The 24,487-nt window shown below is 40.5% G+C and overlaps 2 protein-coding genes across 5 annotated transcripts in view; both read left to right on the top strand.

Annotated features, from left to right (window-relative positions):
* Positions 1-3,716, top strand: LOC108900689 (uncharacterized). The gene is made up of 3 exons (XM_018701863.2): positions 1-177; positions 929-1,070; positions 3,401-3,716. Exons 1-3 carry the CDS (start codon positions 114-116, stop codon positions 3,474-3,476), a joined length of 282 nt encoding a protein of 93 aa, XP_018557379.1. The 5' UTR covers positions 1-113; the 3' UTR covers positions 3,477-3,716.
* Positions 3,717-18,511: 14,795 nt separating this feature from the next.
* Positions 18,512-24,487, top strand: part of nfic (nuclear factor I/C) — a 48,737-nt gene continuing 42,761 nt past the window's right edge. The window contains exon 1 of one of the 4 annotated variants that reach the window (XM_018701873.2): positions 18,512-18,704. In XM_018701873.2, coding sequence (XP_018557389.1) covers positions 18,702-18,704 — 3 coding nt within the window. In that variant the 5' untranslated portion in view covers positions 18,512-18,701. Of the gene's footprint in view, positions 18,705-21,031; positions 21,851-24,487 lie in introns of those variants that run through there. The other 3 variants (XM_018701871.2, XM_018701874.2, XM_018701872.2) reach the window with 3 other exon arrangements.

A 24,487-nucleotide genomic window follows, 5' to 3' on the forward strand; every position in this document is an offset into this window, starting at 1 on the left:
GTGTGTGTGTGTGTGTGTGTGTGTGCGTGTGTGTCTCACCAGTCCAGGCCAGTTGAGCTGAAGGTCGAGACCTGGTGTGCTGTGCTCAGTCAACTTGGTTTGTTATATTCAGGATGGATATGTCTTTTCTTGTGCTGTGTGTGTTGCTGTTTGCCACCAGCTGCTCATGTGACAAAGGTAAAAATGGACTTTTATTTAATTTCTCTTGATATATAATTATGGAGTTAAATGTGTGTGTGTTTCCTGTACAAGTAACAATGATAGTCTTAATATATTTTTTGATTGTGACATTGCTCTCAAAATTATGCAATCTTGTAACATAACATTACAATATTGTCTTGTAAAATTACAACTTCACTCAATATAACAACTTTTCCGCTAAATATTTTAGACTTCATACATGTGTTTAGTCCTGTAAACCTAACCAGAATCTCAGCTCTCTTCTCAACAGTGGCATTGAAAAGTGCTAAAAGATGTCACTTTTAGCATGTCGCTTAGATTCAGAGGAACTTATTGTTTTTTTCACAGCAGACATCACAAATGTCTGTCTTCAACATGGCTTAATGAAAATAAGAACAAATAAGGCAGTGTACTCATTTACTGTCAGATAAACAGTACATCAATCAGTTCCCAGTTTATTATACCATTTATCAGCTGTAAATTGAGTCATCACACTTATCACCAATCTTCAGACTCTTCCATAGTTGGACTAATGGTCTGCTTGGAAACATGCTTCCCATAAGCAATGAGAGTAAGATAATATGTATGAATTAAACTACTGTGTGATATTGAAGGTAAAAATTGGGTTTAGGCCTGAACATTGTCCACTGAAACTCAACACAAATGTATGTGTATGTATATAATAAAAGTTTATGTGGCATATTTTAAGGTTATGTATGTGTATCTGTTTATGTGTGTGTTCATTCAGACGTGCAGATTGGCATGCGAGTAGCAGCAGGATCTCAGTCAGTGACTCTTCAGCCCTGGTTGGTGGGTCTGACAGCTGTAGTTGGTTTCCTCTTCATCTTGTTCATCATCCTGATTGTTCGCAGACTACTCAGAAAGGACAGGTCAGCTACACACAGACACTGTGTGAATAGTTCACTTTCCACAACACAGCACCAAGTTTAACATAAAACTCGAAAACAAGTGGCTGTAGTTTCCTAAGCTGATGTTCTGAAATGCTGTTTCATTAACTGTGTTGAAAAAAGAAAATGTGTTTTGCTTTTCAATAATTGTATTGTCTTTTTTGACAAATGCACACACAAGAAGGATAATGTCTTTAATGCGAAGGGCCAGAGTACAGGGTGCTGGTCCAGAGGGAGAGTGGGCTTGGAGACTGAGGCCAGGGTGGCTTGAGAATGGCACAGAGGACTTGAGCTTGGCTTACAGAGTCCGGGGAGGCAGAGGCAGGGCAGCAGCTCATGGTGCAGGTGAAGAACTAGAGAACACAGAAAAATAGAAAACAGTCCTCAAAAAGCACTGGAGGCTCCAGATACATACGCTAGAAACCATCACTAGACAGACGGCCATAGTCATTACTACTATGCAGGGCAGACAATCTGCCAGCTTATACACTGGGACTGAAGAAGTGATGAGAAGCAGGTGTGCCATCATGACCACAAGCTATGCCCTGCCTCTGCCAACACACAGAGACACACAGGGAGGAGACCTGAGGCCTGAGGCCTGTACTACGAAGTGAGGTTACTGACTTATCAGGGTAACTTCAGGAGTAATTTAGTGGACATCAGGTGTAACTTCCTGATTAACCTGTACTACGAAAGGTGGACAGGTTTTACCCGGGGTCTGCTGCCATGGTCAATTTATGCTGTGTCCCTAAACTGCTCCAGAGCAGTTTATGTTCGTGGTTAACTCGGTGTTACCGGTGTTACTTCTACCTAAGCTCCGCCCCACAGGTGGAGCAACCAGTCGATACTGGCACAACGACTGAGAGAGGCTGACTCTGCGGACAGTCGTCTACCCGTCACCCCCCGACACATACCGCTACCATCCTGAGTGGTGGATGGATGAGATTTTGATGAGATTCGGGGGGATTCTTGTCCTGAAAGACAATATAATACGACAGGCTGTTGTAAGTGTAGACTACAGACCAAAACATGCAGCATTAATGATGGAAATATGAATGTGTAGCACTTTATAGAATGTTTCTATTTGATCTAGGATTCAGTTTCCACTGAGGCTGAAATACTGTTAACATGAAGTTCATACTGAACACTAACAGCATTACATTCATACATATACAGCCTGAGTGTTCCAGGCAGAACATCATTAACAGTAACATTCTCATTCTCAGACATGTGACCCACGTGTTGTCTGTAATCCAAGTATCCGAAAAATCATCACATATTTTTCGTGTCCTTACATCTCATATTACAGATTAAGAACATGTGACAAGTCTCCCTGGCTTTATTGACAGTCGCGGTTTAACATTGTGTCGATTAGAGTCTCTTTAAATTCCTCACAAACTGACAGAATTAACGTGCACTCTTCATCTGAGAAATACGGTGCACGCCCGTTTTATGCAGATGCACTAACTCTGATTAAGTTAACACTGACTCAACTTGACCGACATCTGAACCACCATCGTAGTACTGTTTAACACAGATCGAGGCAGTCAGGGTTTGTCAACCCCGACTTTCCCTGATAACCCCGAGTTAAATCAGAGGAGGTTAAACTCCCTTCGTAGTACAGGACCTCAGGGAAAACACACAGACAAGGAAACACTAGGAAAACACCGGATGGCCACAGCCAGACTGTGACAGTTGGACTTGGGAATCACTTATCCTGGTTTTAAAAATGACAGTGTATTATTTTAGTAATGTATTATATTTGGTTCACACCTGTTTTTTTTCTGCCAAGGTATTCATCAGAAGAAATGTTAAAATGATGTGAAATGAATGAATTGCACTGACTCTTGAATGTCATGTATGCAGCAGATTCAGTGACCTCTAATCGTAGTCAGATGGTTTCTCCAATACATAGCAGCTAGCTCAGGCTAACAGCTGTATATCTGATTGTTGCTTCTGAGAACAGTTGTCAACCAGACAACAAAACTCTCATTAACTGTAGCAAAGCAAATGACAAAGCAGCAGTTTGTCAGAGATTCCTTTACCTGGCTCATAGTATGTATATATACGCCCATTCTTTCTACCACTGTATATTAGTACTATCATAAAAGTCACTCCCAGGTGTCCACATTTACAGATTATGGACTCCACAGATTATGGCTTCACACTGTGCCAATTTTCTCCACCACATCTGTAATAATCTTGCATCATTGCATCATCATACATTATGTCTTTAGTTTTCACCTGTTTTATTTGCAGTTATAGGGAGTTAAACATCTAACCTGTCTGCTTTTTATTGTCTTGTGTTGCAGGGAGGATGGTGATGGCTGGGATTATGACAAGACTATAGAGATTGATGGAGATGATACTAAACAAACCAGTCTGTAAACAAACAAACAAACAAACAAACAAAAAACTGAGACGCACCACACTGCTGTCAAATCAAAGTCACCTGCTCACTTTTTCCACTCCCATCAGTGTTTCTTTTTCACTGAAGAATATGGCTGCATTCATTTGCTTTTTGCTTTGTTATGAAATGTTTAGACAGTTGAGTGTTGTGAAAGCAGTTGTGAGAACAATTAACAATGTCTGGTGTGTTCACTGTATTAAATATAGAGTAACCTGAAATCTGTTGATTCTCTCATTTGTCTTTTTTTCCACTGATCTTTGTTTTTTTTTTCCTTGACTGAATTCTGGGTAATATATTAAAATGTTGGCCATTTGGGATATTTCCATTTTATAAAATGATGCACATGAGATACATGAACTCTTGCATGTGAATACTTAACTCAGTGTAAGCATAATAACTGGCTGCTGTCACCACCAGAGGTGCCCAGATAAACAATTTAAAGTGTCTCCCTGTCTTTATTGACAGTCGCGGCTTTATTGTCATTAGAGTCTCTTTAAATTCCTGGTAAACCAACAGAATTAACGTGCGCTCTTCATCTGAGAGATACGGTGCAAGCCCATTATATGCACGCGCACTAACTCTGATTAAGTTAACACCGACTCAACTTACCTGACATCTGAACCACCGTCATACCGTCTATCACAGATCGAAGGCAGTCAGGGTTTGTCAACCCCGACTTTCCCTGATAACCCCGAGTTAAATCAGAGGAGGTTAAACTCTCCTCATAGTATAGGCCTCTGGAGGTGAAGAGGGAGGCGTGAGCCCACTGGATGACTTTTGAGCAAAGGTTTTGGGGCACAAACAGTGTTCCCACCACACTAGGAAAACTGCTCAGAAATAGTTTGAGGAACATTACAGAGTCTAAGGTGTTGACCTGGCCTCCAAACTCTATCCATATCTTAATCTGATATCTGATCTAATCTGATCTAATATTGTGTAGGACATGAGAAGAACACAAGACCTCTTGGGATGTCCTGTGGTGTCTGGATCCTTTGGGTTCTGTGGGTTGTGGGCTGGGGCCTCCATAGATCTGACCTGTTCCAAAGCACCCCGCATATGCTGTAGCTGGGATCTGGGGAGTTTGGAGGCCAGATCAACACCTTGAACCATTTCTGAAAAGATTTTGTGGTGTGGTGGGAGCACTGTCGTGCTGGGGGATGCCCCTGACACTGGGGAGTGTCTTTGCCATGGATGGTCTGCAGTGATGTTTAAGTGAGTGGTACATGTTCAAGTAACATCTGGATGAATCCCAGGACCCAAGATTTCCCAGCAGAACAGTCGATCGTAATGAAATGAGCAATGTTACTCACTTCATGTGTCAGTGGTTTTAATGTTGTGGCTGATTGGTATAATCCATGCACATTTTGATCACTAGAGGGCACTGTGACTGAAATAATAGTGATGATTGTAATGATTCCTGCTGAGGGCTTAAGACACACATTACAAGAGAGATGTTGATAAAGTTCTTTAGGGAACACATACTGACTGTTTTAGTATATGTTGTGCATGTTAAAAAAGATTCACACTCACATTCACACCTACAATCAATTTAGAGTCACCAGTTAACCTGCATGTGTTTGGACTGTGGGAGGAAGCTGGAGAACCCAGAGAGAACCCACACAGGCAACAGGGAGAACATGCAAACTCCACACAGAGAGGCCCCAGGCTCAAACCGGGGCTCGAACCCAGAACCTTCTTGCTGCGAGGCTAACCACTGCACCACCATGCCACCTTGCATACTAAACATATATAATACATTTTAAATTACATTTTTTTTTGTCTTGTATTAGGAAAAAAGTAAATTATAAATGCAATAACTTTGGTCAGATAGACAGCATCTGTCACTAACTGCTCCTCTTCTCTGTTGGTCTAATAGTATTTTTTCATCTCTCAAATATTCTTCCTGGGGTGCCTCAACAGATTAATCCAGCCATTGCCACCACTCATACAGCCATCATTGTTTACTGAAAATGTTACAGAAAGTCCAAAGCCATGTTTCAGTCTGTGTTCAGTGATACTGAACAAAACATACATCTGGTAAGCTTATTATTCAATAATCAACATCATACTAAATGTACATTGTATATAAAATAAAATCCAAACATGCAAGCAGTTCTTATGGAACACCATATGTATGATGGCTGAGAGGGTAGCAGAACTGTTAAAAGGCTTTGTATTGACAGAAAAAGTACTGCAAATCTTGAAGCCACAGAGTGGAGAGAGGGCTGTTCTGCTCTGTCATTCAGTAAGTGTGAGGTCTGTTCAGGGGTTCGGATAATGGAGTGTGTGTATATAGCCTGTCCTGTAATTTTCTCTCTTTACGTCCTGTTGTCCTTCTGGACCAACACTGTGATTGGCTTAGAGCTCCTGTGTTTAAGCCTGATTGGTTGGATGTTTACACCTCTGAGGGAGGTTAATTGCCTAATTAACTGAGGAGGTGGGAGGCTAAAGTTGATTGACTGTACTACTAATTACAAGATTGTGTTTTAGTTTATGTGCATGTGTGTGGGGGGCGTAGGCCGTTTCACACAGCTCCTCTCCTCTCCTCTCCTCTCCTTTTCTGCAGTTGTAGGTATAATGTGAAAATCCACTGAAAAGAACAATGAAGAGCAATGCTACCATAAATAATGATACGAGTTCGAGGCAAGCCTAAAACAGCAGTGAGACATTTGGTGGAGGAGTCCTGACCTTCTCCACAGTGGGCTGTGGTTGGTCTGATGTAGAGACCTCAGGCCCTCAGCTGTGAGGCTCTAGCTCTGTGGGCTGACATAGACACTAACCTGACCACACTGTCACCACACCCTGAAAAACAGTTGGTCTTCTACATAAGGGTTCACTGTTGAGGGTAGAGGCACTGTACATTGTTTGATTTGATAAGAACTGCTAAGTAAGAGGTAACCATGACTCATATCAGTATTTTTGGATCTGTTGTCTCTATTGACAAGACAACATAGTTTGCAATTCCTTTCAAAACTGATACAATTCACCATTGCAAAAAGAGTTATATGTATATTTTCGGATCTGCCACTGCCATGGTTCTGGGACAAGTCCCTCTTTGTTTTTGGCCATTCTGCCCTGATCTCTTTCTACTCTCCATCTGCCCATCAGACATCCTCAGACTTTCCTCCTTGTCACAGTCACCTGACTCCCTGATTCACCTGCTCACTGGTCTCCTATTCTTTATCACCTTCCTTGCTCACCTACACACCTACATACTGTTGCCTTCATTCCCATTTCCCTGCATATATATCAGTCCTTTCCTCTGGTCTTTTGCCAGATTGTGGACTTCTTGTTCTGTGGGCTTACTGTCTTTTGAGCTGTGCACACTGAAGTCCTCTATTCTTGTCAACAAGTCCTTGTAGGCACCAGGCATCTTGGCAACACCTCTAGCCAGTTATTTTGTACTAACAAGACCAGGCTCCTGTCTAAATGGATGGGGAAAGAGCACTGACTGCACTTTCAGTGGTCAACAGCACATACTGTATGTATAGAGTCACCAGTTAAACATGGTAAAATCGCTTAAGACATTTGGTGAGATCCCTTTCAAAACAAGGCTCAAACTCTTCCACAGGTTATACTTCTCCCTGCCTGTAAGTTTTTGTAATCACCTTATCTTCTTATAAAGCCACTTGGTTGCATCTGCATTTGGATCCTCCCTGCCTCTGCTCTGAACTTCAGTTGTGACAGATCGTGATTGGCCTGACACTTGACATAGAGGTGGAACCTAAGGTTACATTTGCCATGTCGCTCTGCCAAAAACTTCTTCGCCCAGTCACTAGCAATCCACCAGGGGACTTCAAAACCTTGGATGATTAAAATTCTTGCCATCACTGAGTTTGTGGCCTCTGCAACAGAGCTTGCCTTCCAAAGCAGTTCTGCCTCCACTGCCACCCTCCAGAGCAGTCCAGCATTTGTCACTGCCTTTCAGAGAGGTCTCTCCATTGATTTCAGTCCGTCTACCCTTGCCTCTTCTTCCTTCCTGCCCACCTGAGCCATCCTGCTCAGCCACTCTCCAGCCAATAGGCTGTCCTTCTCTGCTACACACCTGCTCTCATTTCTCTTATTAGCTTCCCCTGCATACACGCCAGCCCCTTTTCCCTAGTTATTTGTCAGATTATTGAGCTCTTCATGTTTCGTGAACTTCCATGCCAAAGACACTGCAGTCACCACAAAGGATGGAGTAGATGGCAGTACTGTGTATTTCTAATGTTTTTTGAGATGGCAAGCAAGCTGCTATGCTAGTTATGTAGCTATATTATCTACTGTCTGATTTCTATTTCACAATATAAAAAACCTTTATAAAAAACTTGATAAAAAAGTTTTATCAACTTCTCTTGAACAGAACTGTTTCTTTTTCAATTTGCATCTGGATAAAAATAAAGACACCAACAAAATGCAACTTTTCAATAATAATGAAAAAATAGAAGTAGTGGACCTATAATAGGTCAAGATGTTTGGGGCAACATTCTGGAGATCAAATTCAAAATAGCCACTTAAACAGCTTGAAACTGTTTAAGAATTGTTGATCTTCACCTCTCTAAGATTCTATAAAGATATTTATTACACTGTCATGACCACACCTCATTTTACGATAATAGCCCTGTTGGTCACATATGGCCTAATCCAGACACTGAATTTCTGCACACCACACTCCCATAAAAAACAAATGAACCTCTGTATTAAAGTGACAAACACACAAATAGAAAATACAATTTGTAAGCAAATGATCCTTTAAAATTACGGTTAACAATTGATCTTGCTAAGAATGATGAGTCTGATATTCAGAGTTGGAATATGAAATAATCTGAAAGTGACCCTCGCTAAGATAAGAAGGGATATCTGAAGATGGGCTCTCAACAGCACCATGATGTGTACCTCTATGGTCTTTGGTCAGAGACATGTTTGAGGTCCCCTGCAGAACCTTTTTTGTTGAGAGGGTGTGAGGAAGATGGAAAGAGGGAGAGAGGGAGAGAGGGTGAGTAAGAGACAAAAAGAGAAAGGTCAGTGCCATTATTTTAAAATGGGTACTGAGTCACAGTGGAGGGACACACAGACAGGCCATGTCATGATAAAAACGGTTCTGACCTTATTTGTGCTTTAACCATATATGATAAAACTCTTTTGAAACACATTGTATATGGGAGTGTTTAGACAGCTGGTAAGAAGCATTTGATATATGTGTGTGCGTGTACCCATGTGTGTGTCTAGTTTCTAATCCGCCTCTTCAAAGTGACAGCCCACTCAGTGGAATTAAGAAAGGGGCGGCTAGCTGGTTGGTTTTGGTAGTGGCTGGTGCTTTTTTGCACAGAGGGACTGGAACTTGATGGGGCATTTTTAACTGGGAGTTCCTACGTAAAGACAGTGTTGGACCTGGACAGGTGATGAGAGGAGCTGGAGAAAAAACACTGGAATCTATTCAAGACACACAGAGAACTAGGACAAATCCATATTACACCAAAGTGATTGTGAAGATGCAGCACAGAGCTACATGAAATATCAGAGGAAAAAAAAAAAAGCCCTGTGTCATTTCACGATTTGCTCAAATTTTAGCTGCTATATGAATCTTTTACAACAAAGGCTTTTCTGTGGCATGCAGAGGATTTACCTGAGGCTGTGGGACACGAAGGACCACAGCTTGGCGGTGAGAGGCTTGAAGTGGACAACTGTAACTGGAGCACATGGTGGACTTAGATTTGTGAAGGTCTCTACCTGGTAGTGTTTCGATTCAGTGGAAGTCAGGCAGGACTGAGAAGAGAAACAGTGCTGGATCTAACAGGATAGCTCTGAAGTTCAAAGGTGTGCTTTTTAAGTTCGGTAGGCTCTGTGGTTAAAACATCTTTGAGTGAATAACTGGACTGGGATGATGTGCCAAACCAGGAGGGCGTTATTTTCAAGGAGCACAGGCTGTCTGCAGATTTAAGGTGCATCTTAAAATGTTCACTTAAATAACAGAATCTCATTTCTTACTTCTACTCTCAGTAAAACATGAGAGAACATAGTTTTACCAAGGCTGTAGTTCTTAGTCATAAATTTGCCAGCTGTTTGCTTTGGAGGCAAAATGCCCTTCTAAAGAACTTTCCCTTTGAGTAAGGACTCCGAGCCCAACTACAACTGGTATCTACAGGGACTGGAACTGAAGTCACACAGGACAGAAACAGATTCTGGAACTGGAAAAAGGTTGAAAGATACTGAGAAATATCGCTGCAAAATCCCTCTCATCACTTGGATTTACCACAAATCCTGCAAAACCATGGTTGTTTGAGATTTTGACAGTTCCCCTCTGTTGTCATGGCGATGTCAGCTACACCAGGAGGCTGCGGTGAGGCAGACAGCTCAGTCAAGTGGCAACTGTGTTATGATGTCACTGCCAAGACATGGTGGATGGTGAGTTTGACTTCCTTAGGACCAAAAAAGTAATGTAGTTCAGGGATCTTGAACTGCTTACTGTAGCATTAATCATAATTAATCAGAACTTCTCTGGTTACATATTTTGATCAGATTTTTTTTTAAATTTTTTAATTAAATTAAATGAGATAAAGAAAAGTTTTCCAGTACTGATAAACACACTAAGAATCAACAGGTTGCAGCTCTTTGTAGCTTTAAGTGGTTTTATACTCACAGAGTCTGTTGTCACTGCCACTGAGATCTGTAAGTGTCCATTGAGATTGCTTTATTTGCACACACTTGATACTTGAATTGTTTGTACAGTGTATGTTCATTGTTCATCTGTACTTAGTGTATAGACATCGTACGTATCGGAACATACGCACCGTACACCTACTGTGTGTATGTTCTATGTGTGTGTTTGTTTAACAGCTCAGAATCATTCTTTCACTTATTTTCCACCAGTTTCTCTCCCTGTTCTCTTTGTCTCTGCTCTTTTATGAAATGAGTAATTAAGATTTTGTTTCTCTCAAGCTGAAACTTTAAAGGATCATATGGGCTGCCAAGAATGCATATTTATATTCATATTTACATTCATACTGGCTTTAACATTTGTTACATGATCAATCTGAACACACCTTTAAGAAAAGCTACAGTTAAGTTAATTGCTGAACATTGTGACATCCTAAAATAGGGCAATAAACACAGTCAGATGATCAGAGAGATATGAAACTGATTTGGGCATATTTGTTTGTTTGTTTTTGTGTTGCTGTTGTTTTGTTTGCTCATGTTTCTTGGCCTGTTGGACTAATCTTTAGCAATATTGCGGAATCTCAGCAAATGAAGAGGCATCCAGTTTCTGATTATATAACTGTATTGTTGCATGACTGCTAAAATGATCAAGAGCAAAGGGCCAGGGGAAACTAACCAACAAGGAAGGCTAATGAATCATTAAAGGTAAATAAATCAACATTAAATTTGAAAAATAGAATTAAAAATCTGATTCAATTACTTTGCCATTTCAAACACTGCATAATATATTTGGATAGATGTGTTGGAGCTGAATAACTTTGCCGTGAGGTTACTTTACCTTAAAACCACTATAACATTTTTAACTTTTTTAACTTTTCAACTACTCATATGTTATTCTGTCACTAGTGATTTGTCCCAACTTTGTAACTTTGTGCTTGTTTTAATCTGTAGTAACATATATAGGCCCATTCTACAGTGAGTTTATGGCCTTTCTCAGTCTAATATTGCAGAGCCTGTCAGTCTGTCATCCATCACTAGATTTTGTTTGTCAGTTTCTGTCACAGTGCACTGTCAAAGCTGAACAGTGTACAATAAATGATGGCCTATAACTGTAAATAAAAAGCTGATGCTCCGCCAGTTGGAAATTTTCAACTGTGTGTGTGTGTGTGTGTGTGTGTGTGTGTGTGTGTGTCTGTGCTCTGTGTGGATGACTTTATTGTTTGCCAAAGAGGCACAGAATTTATTTAGACATATGACATGATGCATTTTTATTTATTATGGCTGTGTTCTGCTTTCATATTCTTTTGTTTTGGTTGTGTGTGTGTGTGTGTGTGTTATGTGTGGATTTTATCAGTGACTATCAACAGCTGGGCTGTGTTTGGGGTTTTGGCTATATTGTACAACCACAGCATTGTTACTGTAGAAATAAAAGAAACTTTTAGTTCATTCAGTATTTTTTAAAACTCTGTGAGATGGAACAAAAGCATGTTAATTCTAGTACTTACTCTGTTTGGAGTGAGATTATCAGTAGCAAGAAACTGTTTCTTCAAAAGGACCAGTGCTTCCCTATATCTCCAGTCATATCCCAAGTAGGTTTAAACAACTCGCTGGGTGGCAAGTGGTGTGTAGGAGGGCATCAGGCAGTATGATCTTTATAATGAGGGGGGAAATGGAAGGGTCATAGAGAGAGGGAGACAGATACACTGGGAAAAGATGAGGAACTGAGAGTCTGGAAAAACCACAAGAGATGCCTGTCATTAAGGGCATGAAGAGAAAAAGCAGTATTGTATATATATATCTGCTACATGAAACATTAAAGCATTACTGTCAAATTAACTTATGTATTTAGTGTAAACAAATGAGACCACTGATTAAGTCAGCGCTAAAATTTAGTGACTGATTATATTCATCCTGGAAACACTTATTTTTCCTGAAACCAGAATTATGTCACTCCAATAAGGGAAGCCAACATAGCTGTTTTTTTTATGAGTGGGTCCCTCCTTTGAATTTTTTTTTTCCACACAATTCAAAAAGCACCCAATAGAATGTTTGTGCAAGTAGCTTATTATGATCCATAATCCCATTTTATCATAAAGAGCCTAGCAGTCATAGTATTTATAGTGAGAACAAAGGAGGAAGTCAGATGACTTTTTAGAAAGGATGACAGAGAACACATTTGGAGGAGATTGGGGTGAATGGATGGGTCTACAAGACATAAGACTTTGACATGGGAGACTGTTGTTTGTTTCCTGTTTCCAACCAATAGTCATTATTGTTTCTTTTAAGCATGACCACAACCTTTGTGTTTATTATTGTAACCATGATGACAAAGGTCCCCTAACCTCAGTGAAGTCTTATATAAACCATAAGCATAGATCTTAAACCATAAGCATAGACCTAACCAAGCTGTTGTTTGGTTGTCACCGTTCCATAAGCTTAATCATGTGTTAATTATTGTAACCATGACAGTGAGGGTCCAGTACACCTGCCTACCATAGGGGCCTTATTTCAGAAGATCCTCCTACAGGTTGCATCAGAGGATAATGACAAACAGAGTAAACAGCCCCTCTTGACATCCATTGTCTGCCCAAGAGCATCGGAGAAACATTGATTTTTAACACGAAACTGCTTTGTTCAGTGTTTTCAGTGTTTAATTACCTGGTCCATTTGTTTTGGAGAGGAGGAGACCTCTGTGGATAATTTGGCTCCCAGTAAAAAACCTCCTAAACAATAAACACTGAAGGAATTCTAACCTGGCTACTATTTTCACCCAGCTGGACATTGTATGCACTAGTGGATAACCCTGTATATACCAACAAAGCCAGGGAAGGGCAAGACTTCAAGCTAGTACACATAGATATAAACAGTGCTGGATTTCAAATGCTTTAAAAATCAGGTTTGCAAATGTTTTATGCATTCAGTATGTTTGTTAGAGGGTACACAGACTGGGTTTAGTTGAGTGACACTGACTTTAAACATCATTTTTCTTTATTTGCAAGAAAACTCCACAGGGCACCTTTAATATATTTGGAGAGTAGTTTCACTGATGACTGCCTGGTTGCTATGCCTACACCTATGCAACCTGGTTTGGCTCTGCCCCATATGTATGATGATGGGGTCACAGCTTTGTGGTTCCACCAACCTGCAAGACAAGACATGGCCAGGTACATGGTACGTGGCAGGTGAAGGTGGCATGAAGGTGAAGGACTTGGCACCCTGGCTGCTGACTCTCTTCTCTGGCCCAAACATTTCAAAGGTAAAGGTTAGCCCTACATATACCATAGGGGTGCAGTGGAATGTCATAGTTTTGAGTGTGGTTTTAAAAAGGCTTACTGTTGTGACATCAGATGATGATCAGTGGTGACGTGATAAGGTTTCTTTGTTATTGTTACAGTTAGTACAGGAGCAGATTTCTCAGTTGACCCTGAAGTAGCAATATTCAGCCTACAAGTCTGATGCTGTCTTTAAAAAATGCTGCTCATTATTTTCGTTTTGAAGTGTTGCAGACTCGTGAACTGAGTGGAGAATGTTACTGAGTGCCTGTTGAAGCCTGATGGATTTGAACCTTGTTTACACTGTTATCAATGATCCTGGAGAATCATGTCACACATTTCCTTTTCTTATTGTAGTTGTGCACTTAATCTTTGAATGTGACATTAGATCTGAAGATTGAATGGAGGCCATTAGTGCTCAGCCCTCTGACCGTCCCCCTGTTAATCCTCTCAACAGCTCCCATTTCAGCAGGAAGCCTTTTTGCTTGCCAGAACTAATTCTCTGGATGGGGTCTTTGGAGAACAGACCATTTATTCTTTTGGCCACCGCTTCTCAGGTCCAACCTTCAGCCTAGTGGCCAGAGCTGTGAGCCTTTGTTTGGCAGTCAATAGAACCTCACTTGTGGACATCTTGTTGCACTTCTTTTCCATCAAGGACCTGTCTCTCATAACACCCTTCCGTACCTTTCTTGATCTTGGCTTCCAACCGTCCAGACACACACACACACACACACACACACACACACACACGCACACAGAGGTGGCAGATCATAGAGTTTTGGTACTGACAAAGTGTCATCCTGCTGATTGAGACATCTGATCAGATGCTGAAATGGGTCATCTTCAAGGAAATGACAAACCATGTATCATGTTGGTTCCTCCACATTAATTGTATTTTGGAGTAGCAGCAGCAGCAGCTGAAAATCTCACCTTGTTACAGTGATGTTGGGGTGTAGTCAGGATGTGGCCAGCACAGAGTGACAACACTGTTGTGTGTAGTAAGATGCAACAGATATGAAACTTTCAATCAGAAGCAGCCAGTGAAAAAATGCTTTATAATTTGTAGAATTACACATTGTAACAAAGTAGTTGAAATCTTCTTTCTTAAGGTGCCTTCATTCACAGAAGCTGTCCATCACTGAGCATGACAGTGAAATATACGTCCAACAGATGTAGTTGCCACAGAAAGTCTTACTAGTACTGTGGTGATGTGGATCCAGCAGAAAGAGGCTGAGCTCTGTAAGCCCTGTTGATCAGTCTTAAAGCAAATAAATCCAACATCTGTCCTCTGGACACTTAGAAAGACACAGCTCTGCCTTACTCCAGCTCTCCTCTCCTCCTCCTCATCACAGCCCAGGAAAGAAAGAAAGAAAGAAAGAAAGAAAGAAAGAAAGAAAGAAAGAAAGGAAGAAAGGAAGAAAGGCGCCCTTACTGATATTACACTGACATTGACACTCATATTAGTCAGAACATCCAGGTACACAGTGGATGCTTGCTATAGCAAGAAGTGAATGAGTGAACAAAAGAGTGATTCTGAACACAGCCATTATCTTCTCCAGCAGATGCACCTGCTCCTCTGTCATGGCTTTGTAAATGTTCAAATTTCAATTTTTTCCAAGCACTTCTCATCCACATTGGCTCTTATAGCTGAGAATGAAACACTTTCACACATTACAGAGGGCATTTACAGTTATTCTGAGGATATTACTGAGACTGCAATGTTAAAACCTTAGTGATTTTCTGTACAGAGTTAGAGCTAAAGCACATTCCTGAATGTTTACAGTGACCATGTGAGATTAAGTATCAAAAGGAGAACTTTTGAACTACAATTAATTTGTGGATAGACAACTAGAATATGACTAGCTTCAGCCATCTGCAGTTATTTTGAGTTCTTCCCACCTGTACCTGTTCAACCTGTGGTCTTGCAGAGCCAGCCTGAAAACACTGAGGCTGAAACATCTCACTCTGTCTGCTGACTCTATGGATTTATAAACTTAGCTTTCCTGCACTTAGCTTTCCTCTATTTCCTCTGTTACTATTATTCTTATTCTGAGCACTGCAACCACCTTTTAACTTTAGTATGTAAAAGAGCTTCAGGTTGTGAATGTGTGTGTCTGTGTATGAGTGCACACACAGGCCTTCAGGGAGAGTCGCTATGCAGATTGAAGGAAGCTGAGTCAGCAACTGCTCCTCTTTTGTTCTAGGACACACACACACACACACACACACACACACACACACACACACACAAATACTGAGGAGGAGGTTGCTGCTGTGTAAAATTGGAGCTAAAGAAGTTCATGTTTGATTGTCCTTTGTTTTCAGCTTAAACTGAAATGAAGTATAAAAGTGCTGTTGCTCACATGCATTTTGAAATTCTTAAAGTCTTAAATGGTTTATTATCATTCATTATTTATCAAATATTGTGATTTAATTTCAGTCAATGTTATTTCTTGTTCAGATGGACTCATCAGTAATTTGACTTGAATATTAATTATTATTTGACTATATACTATCTTTATAGGTCTGAAAAAATTTGTGTTTGACTTGATGATTGTTGAGAAACTGATTAATTACATTCAGATGAAATGGAGAAAATATGGTGAAGTAATACTGTGTAGGTATGGGTTTATACCATAGCATCCGCAGACAGGCATGTAGCTAAACATCCCAGTCTGCACTGGGGCAACAGACTTTATGGACAGAAGTCAGTTTGTGTTTCTACAGTGTGACAGCTGCTATTTTACACTGTGTTGCTCATTGTCTCCACACCTCTGTTATTGTTACACAATAAGTTGTTACCAATAAATGTGACTGACTGCAAGTGATGTAATGTGCATTTAGGGTGAGATTCTCTCACTACATGAGATCTGACAGTGGTTATTTCAATGCTGATTGTTACCAACAGAACACAGAACATTGCATCCTAGATCTAACTCTCTGGGAGCCAGTAAAATGGGTATGGGTTATTCCAAAATGTATTATTTAAGTTAAAGTGAAGATTGAAGTTTTTCTAGAGTGCAAAACCTCTTCCAGCTTTTGGAGTTGAGGAGTCTTGGTGTTGCTGAATATGGGCTTAAGGGATCAAGAAAGCTTAAAAGATCAGGAGCCAGACCATAAAAGGAAGATGTCCAAGCATCTTCAGCTAAATCATAAAATATCTGAAGCCAGTGTGCGCTAGTGGTCAGAACAGTAACACTAGGTATAAGCAGCAGTAAGACTAGAAAATAAAAAATAAAAAGAACCTTTCAGTTTAATAGACTCAGTGAAAGAACTGATGTCTACAGGTCTAACTCCAACAATCTCTGTCTGAAGAGATCAAGGATAAATAACAAGCTGAGATAAATTAAATTGTTTAAAACAAAGTTCTTATATACCAAAAATTGTGTATTAAAAAAAGACTGGTCTGAGGTGTGGAGACTACACATGTAAAATGATTTCCTTTTCATCTCCATATTTGGACATGTGTTTCAATGGGAGTACTGTATAATAATAAGAATAATTTCAGTGTGTTAGGAAATTGCAGGACCAGCTGAGCTAGGTGTTGGCTGCAGGAGTAAGAGCCACTTCATACCTAACATGGGTGTCAGGCTGCTGAGCTGCTGAGTTTAGTGGCAGTTTGATGTCACTGGATAATTATTGGTGACAAATATGAGAGACAAATAGGTCTATTTCAAAAGGTGACAATAGAAATGTTCACAGAGGAAGCACTAACCCTTACATGAAGCTGCTGAATTCAACTAAAGTTTAATCACTGATCTGAGGTAAGCAGTGAGAAGTCCAGGCAAGTGTTGCCCTCAGCATTCCATCGTGCTGAATGTCCTGAAGTGACCTTTTACAGTTTCCAACATTGTTGCTTGATGCCTGTGTTCTGTTATGACCTACTCATAATGACTATAGTACCAGCCTTAGTGACAATTTAGATCAGTTTTACCATGAATTCTCATATAAATGATTTGAATTGTTTCTTGGGAAAAACAAACAAAAACAACATTTGGTTAAGCCTGGAAATCACACCTTTATAGCCGTAAAATAGTTATGTGTATGACTTCAAAATGCTGCTAAATGACTGTACAATCCTGTAGTTAGGCTGCAATTTGGGATTTATCTGATGATTAAAACTAGTGGTAAACCTTTTGTCTACTGTAATATCATAAAATCATGCAGACAATGCAGACTATATATTTATTCTAACTATTTAGTTTATATTACATGTTTGCATTTTCAGCTTTTTTGCATACTGCCTTTGTGATAGCAATGCCAGTATGCAATAGTGCATATAAAAAATGGCAGCATCTCACAGTTTAGTCTTCAATGCCATATTGCAATGTGTTCCTCGGTTTCTGATGCATTGCTGCCATCTGCTGGACAGAAACTGTGAGGTTGGCAAGGGCTTATATTGGATCCAATTTCAATATCTTTTTATAAAAAGTGAAGTAAAGTGTCTTAAAGTCTCTGCCTCTAATCATAAGCAACCGTTACTGATAGCAACAGAAATACAGTCCCTTTTGTGTGGACTCTTAACTGGCAACTCAGCCAATCAATAAAGAAGGAAAAAAAATGTATGTATGTGTGTGTGTGTGTATGTATATATATATATATATATATATATATATATATATATAGTAATCAAGAACTCCATACTCCCCTCTGTATTTATTAGGCTCTTGGTGACTAATCAGAGCAAGCAATGCTATAACAAGCTTATTTCAAGAGAAAAAAGCAGTGGAAGTCCACAGCATTTAGCAGTAAGTGAATTTAGGTCAGGGTCAGAGCTGAACCCAGCTGGTCACTGCATCACAATCTGACACTTAGAATCAAGGCCTCTGCTCAACATTTTGTAGAGTTTCCAGGTAGACTAGGAGGGGCTCTGTAAATGTGACCCATAATAGCCCATTAACCCGTAATAAAGAAAATACAGCAAAATAAAAAGTTTGTGTAAAGGAAGGAGTGAAGAAATTGATCAAAGTGAAGAGGAGACGAATGTCAACAGTATGAGAGAACAGTCAGAGAGGGAGCTGAAAACACGAGAGGGAGAAGGTGAATGTAGCACTATACTATTCTGCCGCAGCCTCTCCGGGGGGGGTGGTGGTGTGGTGGTGTGGTGGGGGGGTATGTTACTGCCGTGGAGGCCGAAGCTTGACGCGGGACGTTCCTGGTCTCGAGCACCGCGGATTTACTCCAGCTGGCACGCGCACGATGACAGAAATGAATAGCCTATGGAATGATAACGACCGACAGCGCAAGATGGGCAGGCGTTGAGATCAGCTTTAACGGTGGCAGCTCAGCTACGAAATGGTAGGACAAAACATGTTCCGGTACAGTAATGTTGTTGAGTGTACCTTCCTATTGGTGTGCTGTTTTCGTGTTTTCCAAAAAAGACGCAATGCGAGGAGTTGAATGAATAACATTAGCTACGCAACTGGAAGTGGAACAAAAAACGGTGATAGTTACATCTCTCTTTGTAAATATCAGCAAGCCTATTTTCGGTGTTTTCCTCTCCGTCTTTTATTTGATAGAAGCGTCCAAACCTTATAGTCCGATATGTGACGTTTCCCTATGGGAAAGAATCTGTCACTAAATTTCATTCAAAAATCTGGCATATAAAATTTCACCTTGCACGTCGGCAAATACAAATACCTCGCACAACACGACTTGAAAACAATGACATTTATCAGAATCTCCCCTTAAATTCGGCGCAGATACGACACACGAAACACCCCATACTTGAAGAAAATCTTAACTTTTAGAATTGGATTCAGTTGGCGTCTTCTGTAATACACACTGTACAGGGCGGAAGTCAGCAGTATGAAACGATTATTAAACTTGATATTTTGCTGACACTGATGTGTTTTTCAAAATAATATATGTGCCGAATTCGCCAAAAGACCATCAAGCAGGATAGGAATTTACGTCACTAACGACACAATAACTATGTTCGTCATAAAACAAGTCAACTTAGGACTCCCCCAGTTTTGAATGGAATTTGGAGCAACGTTGTCTCTGTGCCGGAGAACGGGACGTATTGGCGTTACACAGGCTTTATCCCTCCAGCAAATGTGGTTTCCGACCCCTGGTGGTGTATAAGTACGCGGGCACCATGCATTAGCGTGTGTATGTCAGCACGTGAAGCCGCTGGTGAAAGTTGTTGAGTTTGGGGATTTTTAGAGGAGCGTGCAGCAGCAGGCCCATCTGTCCCGTTACGTTCGTCACGCGGGACGGCGGTAGGCCAACTTGAAGTTCAGCTTAAGCCTCCTTCTCCCGGTTTGAGTGCGTGTGTGTGCGTGCGTGTGTATGTTAGTCAGCAGAAAATGGCCGCAGTTAAAGCCAGCGGGCTGAGTTAGAATGATAGGCCGACAGAGGGCCTCCTGTCCCGGCATACAGCTGGGGCAGAGAGCCGCCACGATAAGCAGAGCTGCAGCTGGCGGAGGCAGTCCTCCTGTACCCGCATTCTTGTTGGCAACACTCAGTGGAAGATTTGAGTTCATGTTGGGCAGTGAGGCACTTGACAACACCACAGATGCCACAATAGAAGAAAGCAGTCATAGTTAGTATCCCTCCATCACCATTAACTGCGATAAGTGATAGACTGAACTTGAGAAAAGACAGTATTTAACTGATCGCTGTGGCAAAACCCTAAGGAGTTAAAAGACTGAGCTAAATAAGCATGTGGCCCAAACTTTCCCCCCATTTTTCAAGATTCTCTATTTTCTGTCTGGTTTCATTGTAAAACTGCATAGTCCTATATGTCTTATTAAACTTGACATAAATTGTCATAAATTTACATGTATTTATTTCTATACTACCTACCTGTGTATAAATGCCCACACAGCCTACTATAAAAGCCAATGGTAAAATTATATCCAATGGTCAGTTAATGAGGTCTGCAGTTCAGCAACAGCAGTGTCAAATGGATTAAACCACCCAACAGTAAAGCAGATAACTTAGCTGCACCTTACCCAGCCTCAGTATTAAATCTCATGTACTGTAGATGGATCCAGTAATAAGAATTTTCTAACTTTATTTATATGATAATAAAATAGGGTTCATGCTGAGTCCACCATGCAAATTGTTGATTTTTGTTTATTGGTTCTGTTCTTAATGTATATTTTTAGACTAGTGACATATCAGTTGCATTCTTTATATTGTACATTTATTTCCATCCATCCATCACATCTCTTTTTCATGTGTTACCCTACTTGTTTTTAGTGTTCATTCTATAGATTTGTTACATCAATTGCCTATGCAATGCACTGTTTGCAGTGGCAGATACAAAACTGCATTTCACTGTAAATGACACTTACTGTGTATGGTGACAGTTCAACTGAATGTGATTTAATATTAAAACAAAATATCTGTTTTTACCTGTTGAGTAATTTCATGTAGATCTATGCTTCTGTTTTTATGGGGTGATCAGATTCGTATAAGCAAAATCTTGTTTACAGCCAAAGTAGGCAAGTTACTGTTACTATCAAAATAATGTAGTCGAGTTAAAAAAAACAAACAAACATAATCCCCTTTGTACTTGAGTACAGTACTTGAATAATGTTCATAGTTACATTCCACAAGTCTTCAGATGAATATAATGGAGCACATCATCAAGCACAGTATGAAAGACATTGGGAATAACGGCTAAACTATGTCTAAGATGGGAATAATGTGCTGCTTTGTTTCTGGGATGTATTCAGAAACGGAAGTATTTTCAAAAGCACGTTAGACCATGTTCTCACCGGGAGAACAGCGCAAATCAGGACTAATTACACCTACTTTGATATGCTATTGTGCATGAGGAGTCCTCAAGGCGTTGTTGAGACCAGAGAGTATATGTGATCCACTGTAGTAAATATAAGGCTGATCCTGAAATGAACTGTACAGTGTTATAAGGCCCGTGTGGAGAGGCAGAGTGCAGCAGCTGCTGCGGCTTTAAGTCCGTCGTTTGGGATGGGCTGAATTCATAACGTCATTTCAGTTTGTTCTTTTATTCTTCTCCCCCCTCATCTTCCCTCTGTAAGTGACACAGCCCCTGTGCTCCGTTACACCTCCGGCCATATTCTCCTAAGAATGATTACTCGGAACTTTCTCTGTGTTTTTGTCTCTGCGGGGCATTTTTCCGGGGCCTCAACTTTTCTGGCGTGTCATCATTTCTGGAGTTAACGCGGCAGAGTCATCCGAGGCGACCAGAGCTCGCTCATATCTGGATTCTTAAAAAAAAAAAAAAAAAAAACTCAGTTAAACAGCCCAGGAAATGCAGCGTTTTCTCCAACCCGGAGGTACCACTGCTTAACTGCACCAGCGGGGGAGATCATGTAGAAATCTGCAAAAAGAAATGACGACGTAATGAAAATGAAGCTTTTCAGCCCAGGGATGTTTATGTTAACGCGAAGCCTGGTCTGATTCTGCTCCTCCTCATCAAAATGATGTTTTCTCCTCTCTCGCTGTCTCAGGTAAAACTGCGCTATGCTTCTCTGTGCCTCTTGATAACTGCTGTTACACTTGCACAGCCAGAGGAGAGCCTACCCTACAGGGAAATGGAGCTATCATGTAGTTAACTAATTATCCGTGATACTGTTTTGATTTGATAAAGCGGACGGTGCGTGAAAGAAAACAAGTTAGTGACAAATGTCTTCATTTCGACAATTTCAACAATCCCTACCCTCAGTTGCTGTCATTGTGCAGAGTAGGACAGGCAGTGATATGAATCATAGATTGATATCAGGAGCAGGTACACAGATTGAAGGGGTGGAGGTCTAATTCACACTGACTGCACCAGGCCTACTCAACAGGGACTTGAATTAACATGTGGTTCTTAGCTGGAACATGCTAAAAGGAGTGTTGAAAGACTTTCAGTACAGTATGTTTGTCAGCTTTTCTTCTCCTGACTAACATACATAAAGTGTGCTTTGTGTGTGTATGTGTGCAGATGTGTTGGTAACGTGTTGGGAAAGATTTTTTCGTCTAGCTCTGAATACCAAAGTAAGTTTGAATGCACACAACTGTGTGAGATACGTGAATGAGAGGAGGTGGAGTACAGTGTGAACAGTGTGTTGGTTTTTGTTTGCCAGTACCATTGTTCTAACATGAAGCTGTTCTATATGTACTACTTACATATTCCTTATTTCCTGACCACCATCATTCCAATAAATAACAAAACATTCAAATATTCAGGTTTCTCCTCAGAACATACTCTGCTTAGAATAAAAAAAAGAATTTACCATACAACTAAAATTCAGCACTCTGCTGATGATATTACAGCCTGTAAGTGCTGCTGGCACTACTATTGCTAGTACTACTGACAATATTGCTCCTATACTACTTATAACTTCTGCTTTTACTCGCGCACTATTTCAAAATGTCTTCTGACTCTTAACAACCCGTACTACTATTCTTACACAGCTGCTGCTATTGCTATTATCACTAGTACTGCTCCTACTTATTAAAACTATTGTCTCTACCAAGGCTAGCTTATCTGCCTGGCAATGTAGGCCACTGGTTTTGGTAATACAGTTAACTGGAGATTGTTCAAGTAATTTCAAGTAATTTCCAAGCACTTACATTATCGGTTAAAGTGGGCTCTGTATTATTTAGTAGCTTATCTTGTGGCCCTGATTTATAGAGGGGTCCAGTCTTAAGATCAGCTTTTAAGACCTTTATCATTTTAGTTTAGATTGTGCTCACATACAGCATATTGACACAGCTGTCACTGTAATTTTCTGTTTGCACTGGTCTTGATAGGAACTTTGAGGCAATGGGGTACACAATGAAGAGACAATGGCAGAGCCAGGGGGTGGCCTTGCTATAGCCTGGCAACCCCACTTAGTAACATAGTTTGGGTAGCTCATATTTTTCTTGTGTGGAACCATTTCTCTACTGCGGCAACTTCACTGGGGAAGCCTTTAAACAGCGCACTCATCTGGTTGTACTGCCCCTCCCCCACTCACTCAGTGTTCAACTTACTGCTGTAGTGTGAGGGGAGATCAAACACATTAAATGTCTGAGCTTTGCTGATGTGGAATAAAACTAAAGTCACTCCTGGCAGTATTATTAGCAGAAAGATGTCTTATTGACAATAAGTTTAACTGTTTGATGAATGGATCTTTTCTTAGTGAAGAATGGGTTTTAGCATGCAAGGCATAAAATAGCTACTGACTTTTCCTATGACTGGGATATCTGTGCTGAGCTAAATCTGACCTCCTGCTGCAGGATGCACAGCTCAGTTTGTTTTCCATAAAACTACACAAGAGTCTCACTGTGTCTGTTTCTTCTACTAACATTCTTTCCTGTCATCATCAGAACCTATGCACCTAGAAATATTAGTGGGTTAATGTTGGTGACAGTAGGTAATAGATTGCATTTCCTGTACCTACTTCACAATAAGAGCCACCCGGTGTTTTGAAAGTTGAATGTTTGTAATGCGTAGGAGCAGAAACAGAAGATTTCTGGTTAGCATTAGCAAGTAATGCTCCAACATTAACAGCTCCACCAGACCCGTTGATAAACAAAAGTGACAGGAGTTTTTACTACAGGCTGAAGCTTTTCACTGTATCTGTATAGATAAGTCTCAGAGACAGACTAAAACTTGAAGAGCACTGTGTTTGTGCCCTATACTGGGCTGATGTCGGCAGCTGAATTGAGTCTGAGTGCAAAGCAGGATGTTAAACTGAACCAGACCATGAGCCAGTGGTGCTCCAGATGTTTTTCCACAAAAGTCAATATCAGAGGGCCGCATGGAGAAGAGAATGAATGAGCTGACTTGTTTTAAAATACTGGACACTTGAACTGTGAAGGACAGCACTGGTTTCCAAGTTAAGATGTACAGGGCCATCTCTGGACATTTGGCTGGTGTCCCTGAGAAAGCTGACTTTTTCATTTGGATATTTAATGACATGTAAAACTAGAGTTACTCTCTTGTAGTTGTATGCCCCCATCAACCAGTTGCAGTTTAGATCCATGGCTGTCTAGACACACATAGTTAAAACTTTGAAGGAATTTAATAAAATGTATTAACCATATGTTTTGGCAAAATGGAAGCAATCACTATATTAATGTATGATTTCAGTGAATAATTTCCAGTGAGAAACATG

This window comes from Lates calcarifer, linkage group LG17 (assembly GCF_001640805.2).
Source record: "Lates calcarifer isolate ASB-BC8 linkage group LG17, TLL_Latcal_v3, whole genome shotgun sequence".
In the NCBI taxonomy this organism is placed as follows: domain Eukaryota; kingdom Metazoa; phylum Chordata; class Actinopteri; family Centropomidae; genus Lates; species Lates calcarifer.

What these genes read in the sequence shown, in the direction of transcription:
- LOC108900689 (XM_018701863.2), top strand. Translation starts at nt 114, where the DNA reads ATGGATATGTCTTTTCTTGTGCTGTGTGTGTTGCTGTTTGCCACCAGC. An exon ending in CAGCTGCTCATGTGACAAAG is followed by an intron (nt 178 to 928) that starts GTAAAAATGGAC and finishes GTGTTCATTCAG; the next exon opens with ACGTGCAGATTGGCATGCGA. An exon ending in AGACTACTCAGAAAGGACAG is followed by an intron (nt 1,071 to 3,400) that starts GTCAGCTACACA and finishes CTTGTGTTGCAG; the next exon opens with GGAGGATGGTGATGGCTGGG.